Source organism: Mandrillus leucophaeus, unplaced genomic scaffold, assembly GCF_000951045.1.
Source record: "Mandrillus leucophaeus isolate KB7577 unplaced genomic scaffold, Mleu.le_1.0 Scaffold900, whole genome shotgun sequence".
NCBI classification, from domain to species: Eukaryota; Metazoa; Chordata; class Mammalia; order Primates; family Cercopithecidae; genus Mandrillus; species Mandrillus leucophaeus.
Window position 1 is genome coordinate 275,960 of NW_012109809.1, and position 24,443 is coordinate 300,402.

General features: G+C 35.0%; 1 protein-coding gene across 1 annotated transcript in view; it reads left to right on the forward strand.

The window, feature by feature from the left end:
* The window catches only part of SLC9C1 (solute carrier family 9, subfamily C (Na+-transporting carboxylic acid decarboxylase), member 1), a 133,333-nt gene that overhangs the window by 75,352 nt on the left and 33,538 nt on the right, over nt 1-24,443 (forward strand). The window contains 7 exon segments of the mRNA XM_011969736.1: nt 3,232-3,417; nt 5,240-5,389; nt 6,887-6,938; nt 8,173-8,321; nt 19,316-19,441; nt 20,923-21,021; nt 21,879-22,049. Of these exon segments, the coding sequence (XP_011825126.1) occupies nt 3,232-3,417; nt 5,240-5,389; nt 6,887-6,938; nt 8,173-8,321; nt 19,316-19,441; nt 20,923-21,021; nt 21,879-22,049 (933 nt within the window).

The window sequence follows — 24,443 nt, forward strand, 5'->3', positions numbered from 1 at the left end:
TCTGTATTTCCTGAATTTGAATGTTGGCCTGCCTCGCTAGGTTGGGGAAGTTCTCCGGTATAATATCCTGCAGATTGTTTTCCAACTTGGTTCCATTCTCCCTGTCACTTTCAGGTACACCAATCAAATGTAGATTTGGTCTTTTCACATAGTCCCATATTTCTTGGAGGCTTTGTTTGTTTCTTTTTACTTTTTTTTTCTCTAAGCTTCTTTTCTCACTTTGTTTCATTAATTTGATCTTCAATCACTGATACCCTTTTTTCCACTTGATCAAATCAGTTACTGGAGCTTTTGCATGTGTCACATAGTTCTTGTGCCATGGTTTTCAGCTTCATCAGGTCATTTAAGATCTTCTCTACAGTGTTTATTCTAGTTAGCTATTCATCTAATCTTTTTTCAAGGTTTTTACCTTCCTTGCAATGGGTTCAAACATGCTCCTTTAGCTTGGAGAAGTTTGTTATTACTGACCTGCTGAAGCCTACTTCTGTCAACTTGTGAAAGTCATTCTCCATCCAGCTTTGTTCCATTGCTGGCAAGGAGCTGCAATCCTTTGGAGGAGAAGAGATGCTCTGGTTTTTAGAATTTTCAGCTTTTCGGCTCTGGTTTCTCACCATCTCTGTGGTTTTATCTACCTTTGGTCTTTGATGTTGGTGACCTACAGATGGGGTTTTGGTGTGGATGTCCTTTTTGTTGATGTTGATACTATTCCTTTCTGTTTGTTAGTTTTCCTTCTAACAGTCAGGTCCCTCAGCTGCAGGTCTGTTGGAGTTTGCTGGAGGTCCACTCCAGACCCTGTTTGCCCGGGTATCACCAGCAGAGGCTGCAGAACAGCAAATATTGCAGAGCAGCAAATAGTGCTGCCTGATCCTTCCTCTGGAAGCTTCATCCCAGAGGGGCACCCACTTGTATGAGGTGTCAGTCAGCCCTTACTGGGAGGTGTCTCCCAGTTAGGCTATATGGGGTTCAGGGACCCACTTGAGGAGGCAGTTTGTCTATTCTTAGAGCTCAAACACCATGCTGGGAGAACCACTGCTCTCTTCAGAGCTGTCAGACTGGGACATTTAAGTCTGCAAAAGTTTCTGCTGCCTTTTGTTCAGCTATGCCCTGCCCCCAGAGGTGGAGTCAACAGAGTCAGCAGGCCTTGCAGAATTGCAGTGGGCTCCACCCAGTTGGAGCTTCCCAGGCTGCTTTGTTCACCTACTCAAGCCTCAGCAATGGCAGACCCCTCCCCTCCACCTACCATGTTGCTGCCTCGCATGTCAATCTCAGACCGCTGCACTAACAGTGAGCAAGATTCTCTGGGCATGGGACCCACCGAGCCAAGCGTGGGATATAATCTCTTGGTGTGCCATTCGCTAAGACCATTGGAAAAGCACAGTATTTAGGTGGGAGTGTCCCGTTTTTCCAGGTACAGTCTGTCACGGCTTCCCTTGGCTAGGAAAGGGAAATCCCCTGATCCCTTGCACTTCCCAGGTGAGGTAATGCCCTGCTCTGCTTTGGCTTGCCCTCTGTGGGCTGCACCCACTGTCCAACCAGTCCCAGTGAGATGAACCGGGTGTCTCAGTTGGAAATGCAGAAATCTCTCATCTTCTGCATCAATCACACTGGGAGTGTAGACTAGAGCTGTTCTTATTCAGTCTTCTTGTAATGAACCCCCTCAAATAATTATTTTTAACAAGAAAGATGTTATTACATTAAACCACTATAGACACCACAGTTGTGACTATTGGTCACAATTCTGTAAAATTTAAAAATTATTTGTTCCAGTATTATAAATTTAGCAGATCAATTAATCATTAGATAACAGTTAAGTGAGATAAAATATGCAGGTACAGATACTGGATCTAAAATATTCACGTTAACTTTAACTAATTCAAATTTCACTTTAACTAATAAAATGAACTCCTTCCATATTTGTATTCTACTAAAAATGTCATATTTAACTAGAAACCTACTTTAACTATCTTCAGTTGGCATTCAGCTAGCCCTGGACAAAATTGCCGGAAAATCTTTTTCAATTGTGGATTCAAGGCAATGAAATCTTTGTTTCCAGAATTCAGACTAAGTTATGGTACTAATGCCTGCAAATTAATATAGGGAACACAAGGAAAGGGAAGGAACTATGTATTCTAACTTGATTTTATGCCTAGCAGTAGGAGATTTGTAAGTGCTTCCATTTTATTATTTTCTTTTGAGTTGCTTCTAAAAAGTCACCCTTTTTAGGGATCCTTAAAGAATGTTGTCTGAATCAAGAAATATTCTAGTTGTCCTTGCTGGATCTCTAGATATGTGAGGGAGAAAATAGGAAACAAACAAACAAGCAAACAAAGTAATATGCTTTTTAAAAAAACGGCAAAAACAATTTCTCAACTGGCAACTATCTGATTTGAAAGACTGTCAAATTAGTGGACCTATTTAGAATCATCCTAATAAGCTATTCTACCTCTAAGGTAGGAATACATGATTATGGAGTAAAACACACACATAGAAAATATGTATTTATCTCAATGTTTATGTGTTGATGAAACCTTATGTTAGCTCTGCAAATATATACACTGAGATAAAGAAAAGGGTTGGTGGAATTGCTAAGGTAATTCTGACAAAATATTTACTTCTACTTAGATTTTCTTACGAATTTTTTTGAGAAATTAAAAATAACTTATTCTGCGTTATCCCAGAATGAAATTACACAAGTAAATTTAGTGAAGAGAGCATAATCTTTTAATAAATACATTTTTAAATCTTGAACTACTTTAATAAAAACTTTGCCCACATGTATCACAACAAACGTAAACTAATTTTTCTTGACTACTCAAGATCATCATTTTGTATATAAATTATAAAATAATAAAAAATGGACACAACCCCCAGGATTTTTATGGCATTTAGGGCAATTTGTTTTAAATTTAAAAACCCTGGCATACTATATTTTTGTCTGAATTTGCCTTTCCATTGTTGCTACTTTTTACTAGTGTCATTATATAAATCTGTTTGTTTTCATTATACCTGTCCTTTAAACCCAATCCTAAATTAATAGTCCTAGGAGTATTCCTTTACTACAGGATAAATTTGATGAACTTGTTTGTTTGTTTGATTTTGGTTTCCTGAGGATATTTCATACATGTGGAGTAGATAAGAGAAAAGCCTAACATGATGTTTAAATTATTGCGGAAAATGGTGTAGTAAAAGCAGAAACAAACATGATAATGTAATTTCCTTTTAAATCAACAGATAGCAGCAATGAGGAAGGACTTTTTTTCACATACCTGGAACCTATTCGAGTTAGCAATTACATTAACTGGCATATTATATGCAATACTTACTGAAATAGAAGCCCTTAAGTATATTTTTGCTGTGACTGAAGTAATAGTCTTTATAAAACTTGTTCAATTTATTCGTATACTACGCATTTTCAAGGTAAAGAACCAGTCAATCATGCAGTTTCCAATTCCTACTGATTGTTTCATAAAACATAGAGTAAAATCAGTTTACTAGTTTTATGGTTACCATTTTCTGTTGGGTTAATGTTTATATTTTAAATTTTAGCTCCCTTTGACAAATTAAGTTTTATAACATTTCGTATTATAAACATCTAAATTATATTAGGAATTCGTTGAGCATATGAAAGTATAGAAATACTCATCACAACTTTTCCTTTAAATAGACAGCACATGAGAAATTCTATATTAATGTAAGTATAAGTTAACCTCCAAGTAATGTTTATTTTTATAGAAACTTGGGGAATAAAAGATGGAAGTTAACAAAACAACCATGCAAACTATTTACAGGGAGAAAGAAAATAGCCTACATTTGTACAAATCAAGAAAAAAATACATATAGTATTATAGAAATATGGTTTCAAAAATAACCTTTGATTGTCTAGTAACATGTTTCTATAACAAACATTATGGGTAGTTATTTTCTGTGTGATTATTTCAATGACATGAAACTCACTCCTTCACAAATAAGTATATATATGAATGTAGATATACTCTATCTTTCCTATCTTTTTCACTATTCATACACAAGCAAGATACATACATATATAAGCACTGTGAGAAATACAGTTAAATAAAACATAGTTTGTATGGAGATAAAACTAATAGAATCTTTACATTTAGATCTTTCTTACACATGTAAGGAATAATTTAAAACATTTTTGCTACTGAGAGGCATAAATCAAGCAGGTCAAAGAGTACACAACCAGTAGCCCGCTTTTTCAGTATTCTAAGGGACCGTAAGTAGTGCTAGAGTGCAATTTACCTGAGGAAGGCAAGTCTAGTGTATTCCACTGATAAATTAATTCTTTCTGATAGGAAGGTGTACAGAGCCTAACAAATAGTTCAGATGAAGAAACTGATAAACCACCTAAGAAAAGTTTGTTGATATATTCAAAAAACTCTGAACTATGGTCTTATGTTAAATCACAGGCCCTTGGAATATGAAGATGAATTAGATATTGTCTCTTCCCCTGGAAAGCTTATTGTAGAAGAGAAATCACAAGTAATATAGATATTGGAATGTTATATGGTAGGATAAGTACAAAACAGGAGTATGCACAGAATGAGAAAAGACTTCCTTTATTAGGTGATACTTGAGCTGAATCTTGAAAGATGAGTGTAAACCCTTTGGGGATTAGTGGCAGGTAGTTGCAGGGTAGAGTATGGAGGTTGTGGAACATAGATAGAAAAACAAAGGGATCAATGAACCCTGCAGAAGCTAGGGGATTGCACGATGGTAGCTTATAACCTGGAGACTTCAACCCTCAGCAAAGAAACACGGAGAAGAGAAGTTAATTTTGGGGTCTAACAGGCAGTATGGTTGTGATGGTTTCTCACCTGACCAGACTATCTAGTAGGAGGTGTTATAGGAGATTTAGCATGCAAAAATGGCAGTAATTTACTCATTTTATGACCTAAGCACAGAAGATTAATTGCATTGTTTTCCAAGAATTTAAACCAGTTGAAAATAGCATCCAATTCTCTATAAGGAAAATAAGTGAAGAATAAAGTCATAAATTTCACATAGGTACTCCCAAATTATTAGTTATAGGGAAATAGCTATAGTCATGAAGTTATAAAGATACCACTAAAAAAACAACGAAGAACCTTGGCAGGTTATTGTAGTTATCTTTGAGAAATAATAATTTCTTATTATTAACTATTTTGATTAAACTAATCAACATATCATAAAATGATATTTGTGCAATTTATATTAATGGCAGTCCTGTTTAATTCAGCTCATAGCACCGAAGGTGCTGCAAATAATAGATAAAAGAGTGAGTCATCAGAAGACCTTTTGGTATGGAATACTAAAAGGATATGTCCAAGGCGAAGCAGACGTAATGACTATAATTGATCAGATTACAAGTTCTAAACAGATTAAACAGGTAAGAAAACCTTAAACACTAAGAAAAGACTTCACTCAGCCCTCAGTTGCCCTCATCCATCATTTTTTTTCTGTTCATATATGCAGATATCTTTGACTCCTGGTTTTCTAATTAATTTCTTTAAAAACTTAAACTAGGTTACATGTAAATTACTCAAATGCCTCCTTCTGAAATGACTTGTACCGTATTAGCGAGTTACAAGGCTAGTATAAAGCACCTTTCTGTCTTTGTGGAGGCTATCACGAAATCCATGTGCAGTGGTTAGCTTTCTCCCAATGCAAGCTCTAAGATCTGTCAGGCTATGGGCGTGTAAAATAGGAAGTACTGGAAGGTGAGAAGTGAAGGCAGGGTGGAGAAAACAGGGCTTCCTCATAATGCCCAAAAGCTTCTTTAATCTCTCTCTATCCTTCTTTTCTACACATTAAACAGTAAAGGAAATAAAAACACGTGATTCAGCAAATAGAAAGAAGTAAAGAAAATAATAATTAAAATAGAGGGAAACCTAGTTTAATTTTGTCATTATGCAGATGAGAAAAAAGGAGGCCAAGAGAGGTTAAATGATTGTGCCCAAAGTTCCATAGTGAGTAAGCAGCAAAGATAATTCTAAGGCCTAAATTCCAGATATTATTTTTACTTTCTAGATTGAGACAGATTAACACTGCTTTGTGCCCATGAGTTTGTCAGCTACATGGAATTCAATATTTACTTTACTTTTCAAGATGATTTAAAACATTTCAATGCTATATTTTATGTGCCCAAAAGTTTGTCGCTGAGAAATTGAACATTCAATATGTGGTAGAACACAAAAAGTAGTATCCTCCTCCCTTCACCTCCTGCAACTTTAAAACTATTTTCTTATGTTTTTTATTACCTTTCCTAACCACTGATATTTAGCACTTGAATTTGGAGATACACAGGAGAAAACATGAAAAGACTTGAGTCCCTAAAATATTGTTTTATTATCCCTAATTTCTACTTTGATTCACCTTGGCCAAAACTTCTAGTCTCTTAAGATTGAAAGCCATCCTGGAATCGCAAATTTGGGGGCTCTCATAAAGCTACATGGGGGAAGTACCTACCTATGTTCATAAAACATAGACTAAAATCAGTTTACTAGTTTTACGGCTATAATTTTCTGTTGGGCTAATGTTTGTATTTTAAATTTTAGCTCCCTTTGACAAATTAAGTTTTATAGCATTTCATATTACAAACATCCAAATTATATTAGGAATTAATACCATGCCTGCACTTTTCAGAATCATGACTCGCCTTCAGATGTCTCAAAATCGGGCTAGGTTATACCTCTTATCTTCTCTATCACTGTAGCTGAAGCAAAAAGTGCTGCAACACAAAATTCAATTCAAACCCCTGAAAACGTCTTCATCATACTTTTCTTAAAACTATTAACTTAGGTTAAAAGTCCATCAGTTGCAAATGTAAGGACATTTTGTAACAGTCTGTTTTTCCAATGGGGATAACATTTCTTTTGTTCCTTAGATATTATTAAAGCGAGTAATAAGGAATATGAAGCATGCTACGAAAGAGCTAGGTAAGTAGCTCTCATCCTATTTAGCATGACCATCTCTTATCATCACCACTTCAGAAAATCAATGGTTTTCATAACTCGAGCTAATCTTTGAGGAAACTTACTCACTAATAATACTGAAATAACTTCAACAATTAATGCAATCTTATTTTCTAGTTGAGATGGAAATAGTGTAATAGCTCTTCACACTTTCTCTCTCTGCTTCATACAACAATGAAGGCCTTTTGATTTCTCTTTAGACAAGTTGCCATGCTATGATTATGTATGCCATTATAGTCTTGTAAATTCCATTTTTTTCCAAACCAGAAATACATGTACCTTCCTGAGTGACACAAGAAAAGAAGTTACGTTTTTTCTCTACTTGCTACAGAGCTGCCATTTAAGGATTTAGGTCTTAAATGAGTTGAAATTAGAATATAATCCTGCAGAATCCTATTATATCTGCTGGGAGGCCCAGTGCCAAACATGGCAATAGCCTATTCTCTGAGTCATGCCAAGTCATGCTCCTGGCACAGGACAAATCTTGAGAGTGGCACAGTCACAATCCTACAGTATAATGTTCATGTATAGGAGGACAAGAAAATTGTATACCATGTGGTGAGCTACAAAAGGACACAGCAAACCTGGAGATGAGGTCATTTGAGAGATCTTCTATGACAGATAGTTACCAAGCCAGATAAGAGATTATGATCAAGGAAAAGCCCAATGTAGACTCTAAGATGAAGTTTTCAGAGACTTCAGGAATCTAGATGAAATGGGCAGAAGAGCATAGATGTATGAGTCATCTAGATGCACTGGCAGGTTGAGTGGACAATGGCCTAAGATGAGTGAAAGGAAGTAATCAGAAGCCGTATTTAATCACATAATCTGTAGTTAAAAATTCGGATTCACACCGATTAAGAAAATGAGTCATGAACTCCAGACATATAGGCCTAAGCAGCTTCCCAGTGTCCAGTGCAGGTAGAAAAGTATACCTGTTAATGCTAGAAACGAGGCTACCCATCCTTCTCCATGGACTTAGGCACAAGTATGAGTGCTGCCAAGAAAACATCCAGCAGAACTCTGGCACTACCAGTGAATTATGATTGATCATAATGGCCCCTAAAGGAAGAGATACATTTCTCTATGTTGAGAGCGGTATTCCATGGGTTTAGAGCAGAAACATTAGCTTATTGTCCACATAAAACATTTAAAATAATGTTCTTATTTAATTTAAAAATAGTTTGTTATTTTTTAGGCTACTTAGAGTATGATCACCCAGAAATTGCTGTCACTGTGAAAACAAAGGAGGAAATTAATGTTATGCTCAATATGGCTAGAGAAATTCTTAAGGCTTTCGGCTTGAAAGGAATTATTCATAAAATTGAAAGTGCTCAAATTAGTAAGGTAAGGCAAAATATTTTCAAAGCAAATATATTTACTTCATATGTAATCATTCATGACCTTGACCTTCAAGGTTACATTTGACTTCTAATACAGGCCATTTCTAAGATAGGAAAATCTCACTTAAAATAATTGTCTAAAGACAAACTCCTACGATAGACCGTTTCCTTTCTGCAGCCCAGGTGGTTAACCTCTCTTTTTATTTTTGCTACAGTAACAGACTACCTCTTTCTCTGCTTTGCTGCCAAACCAAAAGTCTGATGAATCTATTCTTCATCTTAGATTACAGTGGGTATTATTATGTTTGGGGAATTATCTGTGACACTGAAATAACATTTTTCGTGTAAAACATGATTTGTGAGAACACTCAATTGTAGGGTTAGTGTTGACTATATTTCTTTTCTAAGTTACATAAATGGCACTATGACATATAAAGGATAGAAAGAATCCCAATTCATTCTGTAAGTACAAACTTGACACCAAAATTGGATATAACATAAGAAAAAAAGCATAAAGCTGTTATACTTGTAAATATACATTCAAAATTTGTTGGCATGATAGCAGTGAACTGAATTGGGTAGCATATTAAATGTGTAATATACTTTATCTTGGTAGGTTTTATCTCCCCAAACAGCTGTGTAACTCACATATTAAAAGATGAAGAAGAAAAACCATTTGATAAAATTTAACCCTCATTAAGAATGTTAATAAAAATCTTAGAAGACTAATAGTAGAAGGAACTTCCTTAACTTGATAAATAGGATGTATTAAAATTTTGTAGCAAACTTTGTGTTAGATAGCAAAACATTAAGAGCATTCTTATTAAAGTTAGGAACAAAAGAAGAATGACAAGTGACATTCCAAGCATTGAATAACTATGCTGGAGGTCTTATCCAAGTCAAGAAAAAAAGAAAAAAATCGAGAGATGAAAATTTTGGAAAGAGGAGAAAACTGCTATTATTTGTTGACTGATTAATTTAAAATCTTAAGGAATTAACTTAAAAGCAATAGGATTAATAAAATAATTCAGAATAATAAAATAATTCAATAGGATTAATAAAATAATTCCGGAAATAAGAGTAATATATAAAATTATTCTCCAATGGAAACATTTAGAAAAATATTTTTATATTTACAATTACAATTAGAAACTCTAAATTCTTATCTATGAACCTAACATAAAATACATAACACCTATGTGGCAAGAACCAAAAAATTCCAACTGAATACATGTTTCTGTAGAGTAGAGATTAACAGTCATTTTCTATAAAGGAAAACATAGTAAATATTTTATATTATGTGGGCTGTATGGTTCCTACTACTGCTACTAAATTCTGCAATTGTAATACCAAAACAACTACACACAACAGGCAAATAAATAGGCATGACTGTGTTCCCCCGCCAAAAAAAAAATCCTGTTTACAAAAGCAGGTATTAAGCAGGAGCAGGCCTACAGGCAGTAGTTGCAACCCATATTGTAGAGAATCAATATCTAAGGCATGAATCATCCATAAAATAATCAGTTAATTTAATAAAACTTAATTAAAATTCACACCATGTTAGGGAGCTTAAGGATTTTACTTGTACAATTTATTGCTCAGAAATTAATTTTTAAAAAAACAGTAAGAATTGAGAGAATTCTAGGAAGAAAACAGAGTTGGAAGTTTTAGAAATCTGTCTCTCCTTTTAGACAACAATTGCACTGGCAAAAACTGTCTGATGTAACTATTTGGGAAATCTGAATTCTATGAAGGTTTGCAACTTTCAGGGGAAGGCTTGGATGATAAATTTTGGTTAATTTCTGTCATATTTATCTCTTAGCACAGTAATAGCTACTTCTCACCCCTCAGCACCATGGCAGGCAGCTATGCGTGTGTCCTTGGAGCAACTTACAGCTTGCAAGAGTCAGATTGGCAACAAAAGACTCTGTTCTCTAAATATCTTGCATCTGTACTCTGATGATTGATTACTGCTTCTAATCAGAGGAAAAGGCAAAGAGGTGGAAACCATTGTGGTTGCACCTCCTCACATTATTGTAATCCCTCCCACTCTGGCTGAAGTGACTTCCGAAGGATTTAAAAGGCCAACACTCCCCATTTCAGGGAAAAGATAAGCAGAAGATTCCCACCGGCCCCCAATGCCATTGCAAGCACCTGCAGTCCTCCCTACAGAAGTATTGCACAGTCTTTCCAAAACCTGAACACTGTTTGGGGGAGCTGCTGGGAATTTATGAAGCTGCTTTGCTCCAGATTAGGATCATAAGGTGTGCACCCCCCGACTCCCTATCTATCCACTGTGAGCCAAACTGCTGCACCATTGCACCATCTTGACACCAGAGCCATTTGTGGAGTGTACCCTGCTCATGGGACCAGTTGCTACTGCACCCCTCCAGCCCTGGAGCTGTCTCTTCATTCCACCAAGGCCACATGAATGACTGAATGCCACAAATGCAGTTGCGTGAAACTGGGGCCTAGGATCAGCTGTGGCTCTGGTCCCGCACAGAAGGAAAACCAACCCCCACCACCCGTAATTCCAGCCAGAGAAACAGTCTTGCAGCCCCATTCAGGACAAAACCTCTATTGAAATGGCCTAACCACTGTGTCTCTCCTGCAACCAGGAGAGGCCCCTAAGCCAGCAAGTAGATAACACACCCCCAGGCTGACAGAGCAACTACAAGTGATCCAGCCCCCAAGTTAGTTGGCATGTCATGTGCATGCATGTGCCCCCAACTTGAGAGGCAGTCTGGCAAGTTTATACCTGCCAAAGTCATGGCACTACCACCACATACTCTCATAGCTTAGGCCACTGAAACACTTGCAAAATGCACTAGTATGGATTCCAGTTGGAGCAAAGTACATGGAGACTACACTACTGCATCCATCTAGATCCAATGCCTTATACCCAACCAACACCCCAAGACCTACTCATGCCAATGAGTCTTTCCCTACAAAACCTATTTCATAAAATTCAAAGAGGCAATTGTTCTGCCAGATGCATAGAAATTAGTGTAGTGACACATCAAACATAAAAAAGCAAGGAAATATGATACTTCCAGGAGAGCACAATAACTCTCTAGTAACAGATATGCAAAAGACCAGAAAGAATTTTAAAATAATCATGTTAAGAAAACAGTAGGATACAAGAGAATACAGATGGACAATACACCAAATCAGAAAAACAATTCATGATTCAAGTGAGAAGTTTAACAAAGAACAAAACAGAAATTCTAGAGCTGAGGAATTCAATCAATGAAATAAAAAAATACAATTGAGAGTTTCAGCAAAGACTAAACCAAGCAGAAAAAATAATTTCTGAACTTGAAGACAGGTCTTCTGAAATAACTCAGGCAGACCAAAAAGAAAGAAAAAAACAAAAACAAAGAAAGAAGAGACATAATAAAAGGTAGACACGACCCAATTGTCCATTAATAGATGAATGGATGAGCAAAATGTGGTATATACATACAATGGAATTTTATTTAACCTTAAAAAGATAAATCCTGATACATACTTCAATATAGATGAATCTTGATGACTTGTGCTAATTGAAACAAGCCAGTCACAAAAAGACAAATACTATGTGATTCCATTTATATAAAGTGTTCAGAGAATCAAAAGATAGAGAAATAGTGGAATGGTATTGCCAGGGGCTGGGAAAGTTGAAATGGGGAATTATTGTTTAATGGGTATAAAGTTTCAGTTGTGCAAGATGAAAAGAATTCTGGAGATGGATGGTGGTGATGGTTAAGCAACAGTATGAATGTACTTAATACCACTGAAAATGAAGGGAGCCTTAGTCATTTAAAATAATTAAAATAATAAATTTTTATGTTACGTGTATTTTACCACAGTAAAAAAAAATGGGAAAAAAACCAGTGAGAGGGATGTTTGCTCTACTAAATATTATGACATGCTATAAATCCATAATAACCAAATAGTGAAGAATTAGAGCAGAATAAAAAAATTCAAGTAAACAGACTTGAGTCCAATAGCAAACATAAATACACATGGTAGTCTAATATATAATATTAAGTGACTTTGCATATTAGGAAGAAATGATAGATTATTCAACAAATAATTCTGAGATATTTGAAATTCATATGAAAAATATAACATTAGATCCATACCTCACACCATATAGAAAGAAAAACTTCCAGATGCAATAATGAGTTAAAATTGCCAAACTCCTCCAAAAAAGCAAAGAAGGAATACTTCCAAGCCCATTTTATGAGGCTATCATTATTCTGCTATCAAAGCCAGATAAGGGCACTGCAAGAAAATTATAGACCAATATTTCTGATGAACATACATGCAAATATTCTTAACAAAATATTAACAAACTGAATTCAAAAATACATTGAAAGAATCATTCACCACAATTGATCAAGTGGGATTTATTTCTGAGATGCAAGGACTGTTTGACATACATACACAAATCAATAAATGTGATATACCACATTAACAACATTAAGGATGAAATAATAATGATTGTCTCAATTGATATAGAAAAGGCATTTGACAAAATTAAACATCCTATCATGATAAAATAGATTAGGCATAGAGAGAATGTATCTCAACACAATAAAGGCCAAATATAATAAAGCCATTGCTCACATTATCCTCAATGAGGACAAGTTGAAAGATCAGAAAGAAGAAAAAAAAGTCCACTCTCCCCACTTATTTTCAACATAGTACTGAAAGTCCTAACCATGGCAATTAGGCATGAGAAGAAATAAAAAGCATCCTCATAGGAAAGAAAGAAGTGAAACTGTCTCTATTTTCTGATGACATGATCTCTTATAGAGAAAACCATCAAAAACTTGTTAGAACTAATAATTGAATTTAGTAAAGTTGTAGGATACAAAGTCAACTATACAAATGTTATAATGAAATACAAAATATATCTATATTCTTGATGTGAGAAAAGCTTTTCTAACCCACTTACAAAGCCATATATATGTGTATATATATAAGTTTTAAAAAAGTAAAAATTACTGCATAAAATTTAAAACTTTATATATTGAAATATATTAAAATGAGGTTAAAAGCAAAGCATGGAAAATAACATTTGTAACATGTATTACACACAAAGTACTGATAGCAATAATTCCTAAAAAGTTTATAGAAATCAATTTAAAAAGGGCAAAAAATCCTGGAGAAAGTGAAAAAAGGATATGAAAAAGTATTTCACATATATATAAACAAAATTTACAATTAATGTTTGAAAAGATATTTGACATCCCTAATAATCAAAGAATAGAAGTATTTTCTTTAGTAAATAGAAACTAGAGAAATAGAAACTAAAGATACCAACTTTTTTGCCAATTAAATCAACATTGATGGGCAAAAACTCTTATTGTTCAATGCTAATTAGGTTATGAGAAAATAGACATAAATATGGTAGACTAAAATGTAAGTCAGCACAACCATTCTGCAGGGCAATTTAAAAAATTCAATGGCCCTTCATGCTAAAAACTCTCAATAAACTAGGTATTGATGGAATGTATCTCGAAATAATTAGAGCTATTTATGACAAACCCACAGCCAATATCATACTGAATGGGCAAAAACTGGAAGCATTCCCTTTGAAAACTGGCACAAGACAGGATGCCCTCTCTCAGCACTGCTGTTCAACATAGTGTTGGAAGTTCTGGCCAGGGCAATCAGGCAAGAAAAAGAAATAGAGGGTATTCGATTAGGAAAAGAGGAAGTCAAATTGTCCCTGTTTGCAGATGACATGATTGTATATTTAGAAAACCCCATCATCTCAGCCCAAAATCTCCTTAAGCTGATAAGCAACTTCAGCAAAGTCTCAGGATACAAAATCAATGTGCAAAAATCACAAGAATTCCTATGCATCAATAACACAGAGAGCCAAATCATGGGAGAACTCCCATTCACAATTGCTACAAAGAGAATAAAATATCTAGGAATCCAACTTACAAGGGATGTGAAGGACCTCTTCAAGGAGAACTACAAACCACTGCTCAACGAAATAAAAGATGACATAAACAAATGGAAGAACATTGCATGCTCATGGATAGAACGAATCAATATCATGAAAATGGCCATACTGCCCAAGGTAATTAATAGATTCAATGCCATCCCCATCAAGCTGCCAATGAGTTTCTTCACAGAATTGGAAAAAACTACTGTAAAGTCCATATGGAACTAAAAAAGAGCCCGCATTGCTAAGACAATCCTAAGCGAAAAGAACAAAGCTGGAGGCATCACTCTACCTGACTTCAAACTATACCACAAGGCTATAATAACCAAAACAGCATGGTACTGGTACCAAAACAGAGAGATAGACCAATGGAACAGAACGGAGGCCTCAGAAATAACACCACACATGTACAACCATCTGATCTTTGACAAATCTGACAAAAACAAGAAATGGAGAAAGGATTCCCTATTTAATAAATGGTTTTGGGAAAACTGGTTAGCCATACGTAGAAAGTTGAAACTGGATCCCTTCCTTACACCTTATACAAAAATTAATTCAAGATGGCTTAAAGACTTAAATGTTAGACCTAAAACCATACAAACCTTAGAAGAAAACCTAGGCAATACCATTCGGGACATAGGCATGGGCGAGGACTTCATGACTAAAACACCAAAAGCAATGGCAACAAAAGCCAAAATAGACAGATGAGATCTAATTAAACTAAAGAGCTTCTGCACAGCAAAACAAACTACCATCAGAGTGAACAAGCAACCTACAGAATGGAAGAAAATTTTTGCAATCTACCCATCTGACAAAGGGCTAATCTCCAGAATCTGCAAAGAACTCAAACAAATTTATACAAGAAAAAAACAAACAACCCCATCAAAAAGTGGACAAAGGATATGAACAGACACTTCTCAAAAGAAGACATTTATGCAGGCAACAGATACATGAAAAAATGCTCATCATCACTGGTCATCAGAGAAATGCAAATCAAAACCACAATGAGATACCATCTCACACCAGTTAGAATGACCATAATTAAAAAGTCAGGAAACAACAGATGCTAGAGAGGATGTGGAGAAATAGCAACACTTTTACACTGTTGGTGGGAGTGTAAACTAGCTCAACCATTGTGGAAGACAGTGTGGTGATTCCTTAAGGATCTAGAATTAGAAATATCATTTGACCCAGCAATCCCATTACTGGGTATATACCCAAAGGAGTATAAATTATGCTACTATAAAGACACATGCACACGTATGTGTATTGCAGCACTATTCACAATAGCAAAGACTTGGAACCAACCCACATTTCCATCAGTGATAGACTGGATTAAGAAAATATGGCACATATACACCATGGAATACTATGCAGCCATAAAAAAGGATGTTCGTGTCCTTTGCAGGGATATGGATGAAACTGGAAACCATCATTCTCAGCAAACTATCACAAGGACAGAAAACCTAACACCGCTTGTTCTCACTCATAGGTGGGAATTGAACAATGAGATCACTTGGACACAGGGCAAGGAACATCACACACCAGGGCCTGTCATGGGGTGGGGGACTGGGGGAGGGATAGCATTAGGAGAAATACCTAATGTAAATGATAAGTTAATGGGTGCAGCAAACCAGCGTGGCACATGTATACCTATGTAACAAAACTGCACATTGTGCACATGTAACCTAGAACTTAAAGTATAATAATAAAAGAAAATTAAAACTTTAAAAATGCATACCTTTGAACCAGTAATTACGCCTGTAGGAATCTACAGTTATTCAAGAATAAGCAAATATATGTGTTCAAACATATATTATAAACAGTCTATATGTCCATCAAGTTGGAGATGGTTATATAAACTGTAGTATGGCCATGCTGTGGTATAGCCATGCAAGTGCAACATGTATGTAAATATATGCTTACATATAATGTAAATAAACATGTAAACAGATATGTAAACATATATGTAAACATAAATAACATTATATGTAAATAAACAAGAATTTTAAATATCTATACATACTGATACAAAAAATTCACCACGATACACTATTAGTAGGAAAAAATAGTCTGTAAAATTATGAGATTACATATATATAAGATGGTCATTTTAGATTTTTAAAAATTTCTGTAGATACATATATCTATGTAATACATTTAACAAATCTAGACAAATATATACAAAACTTTTCATATTGCCCCACGTGGAAGAAGAAATGAGAAGGAAAGAAGGGAAATGAAGGGAGCCTTAGCTATTTATTTTATTTATATTTTCATCGTGCTTGAAACTTTTACTTGAAAGTGTTCTTATATATCACTTATATAATTAGTAAACTAATTTTTAAAAAAAATTCTGACTGGTTTCTCAAGTCCTCCGGTTGCCACAAGTTTTTTTGAAAGCAACCAGAATAGAATCCTGAAGACATAGTCTTGCTTGATCTTCTATTGGTTACCTCATTAACACACAAAGCCTGTGTGCCTTGTACAAATTGAAACAAACTCACCACATTCAATGAACTCACCACATTCAATGAAGGTTATTTTTAGTTTAACGCTTATTATACAGAGTAATGGTCCAGTCTGTAATTTCATTTGACCATGGTGAGAAGACCTGTGAAAAGCAGTATCTCCACTGAAGAAGAAACATAAACACCAGATAAAAACTTACACAAGTTCATGGTAAAATAACAGAGGGGAGAATAGTGAAAGATTAAAATAAATCTTTACCCACTTGATTCTCACAGCAACCTATGATGTGGATACTACTGTTGTTGAGAGAAAAAACTGAAGCACAGAGAGATTAAATAACTTGCACCAAGGTCAGATAGCTAGTAAGTATGGAGACGTTATTTTAATCCAGGCATTCTGATCCCAGAACCCAGGCTCTTAAACATAACACTATAAAAAGCCCAAAATAGAAAGAGATGTGCGTAGCCTTTTGAGCTTAGAAAGCAGAGTCAATATACCTGATTATTCTGCAAGATAAACTTTGCAGAAAATAGAAACAATGAACAGAAGCAATGCCATTTAGAATGCCTTATATAACAATGCTAGGTTGAAGTTAGCATTTTTTCTGTATGAATAATCAATTGATCCAGCATAATTTATGAAAAAGACCATCCTACTGCATTGCACTGTGCCTTTGTCATTATTTAAGCGACTCTGTAGGTGTGGATAAGTTTCTGGACTCTTTTTCTGTTCCACTGTATTATTTAACTATCATTAAACCAAATCATATTGTCCTGATTAGTGAAACTTGTTAAGTTTTCACATACGATTGTGTGTGTCTTCCAGCTTTGTTATTTTCTTCAAGACTATTTTGACTAGTTTTGACATTTTGTATTTTCAAATAAATTTTAAAGGCAACTTGGAAATTTCTACTAAGTTGGCCTACTGAAATTTCCATTGAGATTCCATTAATCTTGTATATCAATCTAGGGAGAATTGATAACTTTGTGATATTGACTTGCTCTACTCACATGATATATCTTCACTTAATTAGGTTTTAATTTTGTTTTAATTGTTTTTTTTTTCTGTCTAGAGTTCTTATACCATTAAATTCATAAATGTGAACCTTTGTCTTATACCATACACAAAAAATCAATTCCAGATAAATTATATACATAACTGTTAAAGGTAAAACAATAAACTTCTAGAAGGTAACATAAGAGAATTTTCATGATATTGGCATAGGCAAAGATTTCTTAAATAGGATACCAAATTGGATTTAAATAACATTAAAATTAAGAATTTTTCTTCATTAAAAAATTAAGAGAGCTAAAAGACAGTCCACAAAAAGGTAGAGGATACTTGCAAGACAAATATTTCCAATGAAGAACTCATATCCAGAATATACAAATCAATAAGAACAAAACAGAAAGTTCATTTTTTAATGGGCAAAAGATTTGAAAGTGCACTGTGCAGTGGAAGCTATTTAAATGGCTAATACACATTTTAAAAAGGTGCTAAATATCATTGTCGTAAGCTTGATACAAATTAAAACCCAAATGAAATACCAATACACAACCACCAGCATACCATTTTTTCTAAACTGACAATACCAAGTGTAGACAACAGTGTGGAACAACTGGAACATTAGAGTAGAAGTGTAAATTCATGTAAGTGCTTTGAAAAAATATTTGGCAGTACCTATTAAAATTGAACATATGCATACTTTATGATCCAGCAATCAGATTAGATAACCATAAACTTAACAGAAATATGTACACCTGTACACTATATTCGTAGCAGCGTTACTCATAAAAACCCCAACTGAAGCAATCTAAATGCCAATCAACAGTAGATAAATAAAGCTGTGGTATCCATACAACCTAATACTATACAACAATGAAAATAAAATGAATAAATTTTTGCTTTCTGCAGCACCATAGATGAATCTCAGAAACATAATGTTGAGCAAATGAAATCAGACACAAGTACATTCTTTCATTTCATGTCAATAAAGCCGAAAACCCCAGAGAAAGCTAAACAATGATGATAGAAGTATAGAGGTTATCTTTGGATAGAAGTAATGATTAGAGGAGAACATAAAGGAGGATTCTAGGGTGAAGCAAATGTTTTATTAATCTAGGTGTTGGTTACACATGTTTTTACTTTGTAATATTCTTTGAGTGAACATTTACGACTTTTCCACTTTTTTTCATATCTGCTATACTTCGGTAAAATGGTTTACTTTAAGAGAAGCTTATCTGTGACTTCACAATAATGATCATAGGGAAAACTACCTAACAGGTACTATACTTATCACCAGGGTAACAAAATAATCTGTAAACAAAACCCCCATGACATGCAATTTACCCATGTAACAAATCTGCACGTGTCATCTGAACCTAAAATAAAAGTTGGAAAGAAATAAAAATAATGATACAGAAAGATAGAATCATGATATAAGGAGAGGCTGGAAATGTTCATGGAAGAAGAAAAATGTCAAATGATCAAGAATAGGAAATAGTACAAAGACCTGCCTGCCTTAAACATTCTGGGAAAGCAGTTTGGCTCATCCCTTTTCTTAATTTTTATGGTTTTAGTTAATCACTGCCAAAAAGAAAGAGATGCTTGAGTCTACATCTATTATCAGACCTCTTACTGTTGAAGAAGTCCTATATCATATTCCGTGGCTAGATAAAAACCAAGACCATATAAACTTCATTCAGGTAACATTTTTATTTCCTATTAATAATATTTTTAATGTACTAACAAATAATATCCTTAAAAATAAGAATTTAACCATGATACTCTCTAGTTTAATATTCTCTAAATGTTCCTTATTGTCAATAGGATAAAATCAAAATCATTTTGAATAATATGCAAAATCTTTCTACAATCTGTTTCCTGCCTACTTCTCCACCTTCGTCTTCTGTTTTCCATTGTCACATACCCTCTATTCTCTATTTATACTGAACCAATCATGGTGTTCCATGCACATTACATGTTTTTCTAATTCCGTTCATCTGTGGGTGCTATTTACTTTTCTTAAAATGCCCTTGTATTTCACTTTTTTTTTTTTTCAAACTTTTCCTGCTTATTTCTTTTCTGGAAACATCCCCACCAGAGTACTCAGAGAAGTAGGCTTTGGGGCCAAATGCCCCACCAATAGAAGACCATCCTGTGAACTATATTGTTTTCAGAGGACCAATATTGCTGCCATTGTACCCAATGTGTACCTTTATTATAGCATTAAGTACATTGCATTACAATTATCTTTAGGCCTCTCTCCTACTACATTTTTTATCTCATCTATCTTTTGAATACCCAGCCCCTAGCACTTTGCATAATGCATATTGGATGCTCAGTTAAGTGCTTGTGGAATGAACAAATAAATGGATCTAACTTGTTCTAATGTTCTTTTATATATATCTATTCGATGTCAAAAGACCAATTAAATTTTTCTACCTGATTAAAACATTTTGAATAAATGAATATTTTATTTACCTGATCAGCTGTTTAGAGCAGGAGTATGTATGACATATGCATGCCATTAGCCTACATCTGTTCCCATAACTTTTCATCCAGATGAAAGATTTTTATCCCCTAATTACATTCTCATTCCTAAAGTATTTCTTTTCTAATCCATGTATAAATACCCTATCTAAAATTGCATATATTCATAAAGATCCACCTTCCTCTTTACTCTTCATAATTTCTATTTTCTCTTACAAACTTATTACTAATATATTTCAGATATTATGAAATGATAGTAATTTTTTAAATGTAAAAACTTTTTTAAAAAATGCAAATTTTAGGCCAGGTGCGGTGGCTCACACCTGTAATCCTAGCACTTTGGGAGGCCGATGTGGGCGGAAAACCTGAGGTCAGGAGTCTGAGACCAGTGTGGCCAATGTGGTGAAACCCCGTATCTACTAAAAATGCAAAAATTAGCTGGGCATGGTGGTGGGCACCTGTAATCCCAGCTACTCACGAGGCTGAGGTAGGATAATTGGTTCAAGCAATTCTCCTTGCCTGGAACCCAGGAGAGGGAGGTTGCAGTGAGCCGAGATCGTGCCACTGTACTCCAGTATGGATGACAGAGTGAGACTCCATCTCAAAAATAATAATAATAAAAATGCAAATTTTAACATTCCCAACCACTCCTAAAATGTTGTTTATAGCTTATATATTTGGTGGTATCTTTTAGGAAAAAGCCAAAGTTGTAACATTTGATTGTGGAAATGGTGTATTTGAAGAAGGTGATGAGCCCCAAGGAATCTATATCATTATTTCAGGCATGGTAAAGGTAAGATAGAGGTTTTTGTTTAGTTTTGTTTTTTGTTTTGAGACAGAGTTTCTCTCTTGTTGCCCAAGCTGGAGTGCAATGGCGTGATCTTGGCTTACTGCAGCCTCTACCTCCTGGGTTCAAGTGGTTCTCCTGCCTCAGCCTCCCAAGTAGCTGGGACTACAGGCATGCACAACCACACCCTGCTAATTTTTTGTATTTTTAGTAGAAATGGGGTTTCACCACGTTAGCCAGGCTGATCTCGAACTCCTGACCTCAGATGATCTGCCCGCCTCAGCCTCCCAAAGTACTGGGATTACAGGTGTGAGCCACCGCGCCTGACTGGGCAGAGTTATTTATAAATGCACTTGTGATCATAAGTTTTTTAAGAAAACTTTATGAAATTGATAATTAGTAGCTTTCCAGGTTAAGAACTGCACAGTTTCTTTTCTAGGACAATGACTACCATCTAATGATAAATTTTCATGTTCAGACACAATGGATAACACTATTCATCATTTTAAAGACATACTTTCTCACAAATAACAGGAAACTTTCCAAATAATTCTTTTATGATGGAAAATTATGATATAAATTGTTATTCAACTTTGCTGATCTGAGTTAGAGATTTAGCCATTCTAAATGGCTATAGATTAACTGAGTAGGAGGAATCAGAAAGATCAGAGTATTTAAGAATGTTTTGTGTCTAAATCATTGCTAATTTAATAATTTAACTTAAAAAGAAATAAAATATTTATTCTCAAGACAATATGTAAATATTAGAATTGTTCAAACCAAAGTGGAAAAAGCCATAAATTAGTTTTGGTGATACAAGCTAACTGGCATATGTATTTTTCTCTTTCTTTGTTCCTGAACAGCTTGAAAGATCAAAGCCAGGTTTGGGGATTGATCAAATGGTGGAGTCAAAGGAGAAAGATTTTCTGATAATTGACACAGACTATATGCTCAGTGGAGAAATAATAGGAGAGATAAACTGCTTAACTAATGAACCTATGAAATATTCTGCCACCTGCGAAACTGTAGTAGAGGTCAGAAAAACTTCATCTGTGACTTTTGTTGTGTTTTGTTAAATATCTAATACCAGATTTAAGGTTATTTTAGTATTTAGTATAAGTTTACAGTGTAGTTGATAATTTATTTTTAAAAACTAGGAACAATAAAGGAACAAAACTTGTCGAATTAAAAAGCCCTGGCAAAATAGCTTATGAATGTTAACCATAAAGAAAAGAATTCATCCAGAAAAACTGGCTACATAAGCTCTTTCATGGGGAAATTGGCTGGCATATGTTAATTGTCAATACCACAATTTGAAAGAGAAGAAAGGGGATAAAGACGGGGCTGGAATCTATTAATATAAAAGTTGGGCAAAGTATATGGAAGTTTCCCTACACATGATTGAGAAAAACATCCTCACAGTACCAAGGGCTCCCACTGGCTTAATTTGAACTCAAAAAGAATAATGACTGTAAATAATTAAACTCCATAAATATGTGAAAATCCATACATTGATAATGATGCTAATTTTTTAAATTTTTACTGAGGTTGCTAGGATATCATTTTATTACTCTGAAAATGGATTTTTTAAGAGAAAAAAGTAAACATTTATCTTGCCTTTCTTCTATGAACTCTTTCAAAGTAGCTTTTTAAATGAGGAAAAATTTTACGTAGAATTTCAACTAATAAACACAGAATGAGAGAATCTGAAAATCTCCATTGTGACATCGCTAATAATAGATCTAGGAAACAACCTTCAGTTGATGCTAAAACTACTGAGTGAATGTTAATAGAAAACTTTGTAATGAAGGAAATACTACCTAAGGACATTGGTCAATATTAGTGTCACTAAATGGGACAACTAGGCATAATGTACCTTGTGATGTGACGCAGCGGAAGTGCTAGCACCACCCACGAAGTCTCACAAAAGAAAAAATCTGAAGTTCTTCAAGTCTGTAGATTGAATTAGTTTACAGAAAATACAGGAAAGAGAGAAACCAGTTCATTGACACCAAGAGGGAATAATCGCTACATTTAGAATGTGGAAGAGTCTGTAGACAAATAACCTGATTTCTTTAACAAATCAATGGCATAAAAAGTGAATGGAGTAGCAGTTATGGTGGTTCATGCCTGTAATCCCAAAACTTTGGGAGGCTGAGGCAGGAGGATTGCTTGAGGCCAGGAGTTTGAGACTGTCCTACAACACATCCGCAAAAAATAAAAAAAAAGTTAGCCAGGCACGGTGACACATGCCTGTAGTTCCAGCTACTTGGGAGGCTGAGGAGGGAGGATTGCTTGAGCCGAGGAACCCAAGGTTCCAGTCAGCCATGATTGCACCACTGCACTCCAGAGCGGTAACAGAGCCAGACTCTGTCTCTGTTTAAAAAAAAAAAAAAAAGTGTGTAGTGGTAGAGGGGAAGAAGGCAAAGGAAAGTTATTAAAAATGGACTCAAGAGATATAATAACCAAATAAATACAATTGCTCTAATTTGAACAAACCAATTATAAAGAGGCCTATTTGAGATAATTTAGGACGTTTTAATGTGAACAGAATACTAAATGATATTTTTTATTGTTGGCATATAATCACATATGTTATATACTTAAAATATCTCTATCATTAAAATGTTTGAAAATAAAATTATATATTTTTGATACCAGGAATTTGCATAAAAACCCTCTAGCCTTCTGCTTTGGGCTATAATGAAGCTACATGTAACAGAGCAGCACATCCTCTATTAAAAAACAACCTAAAACTTAATAAAATATATGAGGCAAACGTGATTTTTTTTCTATTTAAATTTTTTTTGAAAATTATTTTCTTTTAATCCTTTTATTTTAGGTTCAGGGGTACATGTGCAGGTTTGTTATAAAGGTAAACTCATATCATCCAAAACTAAGAGATGAGAAACTCACAAGGTAAGCCCTACATTCACCCGATCCTCCGCTTCGGATCATTTCCTGACCATGATACAATAAGAATCCCAGCAGAAGATGGCAATCCTGCTAAGCTGAGAAATGAGACATCAGAAGTTGTGGAAACTAACCTGGCTAGAATCTGCAGAGCGGGAAGTAAGAGAAAGTCTTAAACAGAGAAAGACCCAAGTAGTCTGTGTGGTGGTTCTCCACAAGCTCTTGGTTGAGAGACAGGCTGCAAATGCCCAGGATGAGACACAACTAGATTTACTAGATTGTTAAGAAAGGAAAAGAGATACCAAGAGTCAGGCAAGGCGCGGCGGGTCACGCCTGTAATCCCAGCACTTTGGGAGGCTGAGGCGGGTGGATCGCCTGAGGTCAGGAGTTTGAGACCAGCCTGGCCAACATGGCGAAACCCCGGCTCCAATAAAAATACAAAAATTAGCTGGATGCAGTGGCGCATGCCTGTAATCCCAACTACTCTGAAGGGTGAGGCAGGAGAGTTGCTTGAA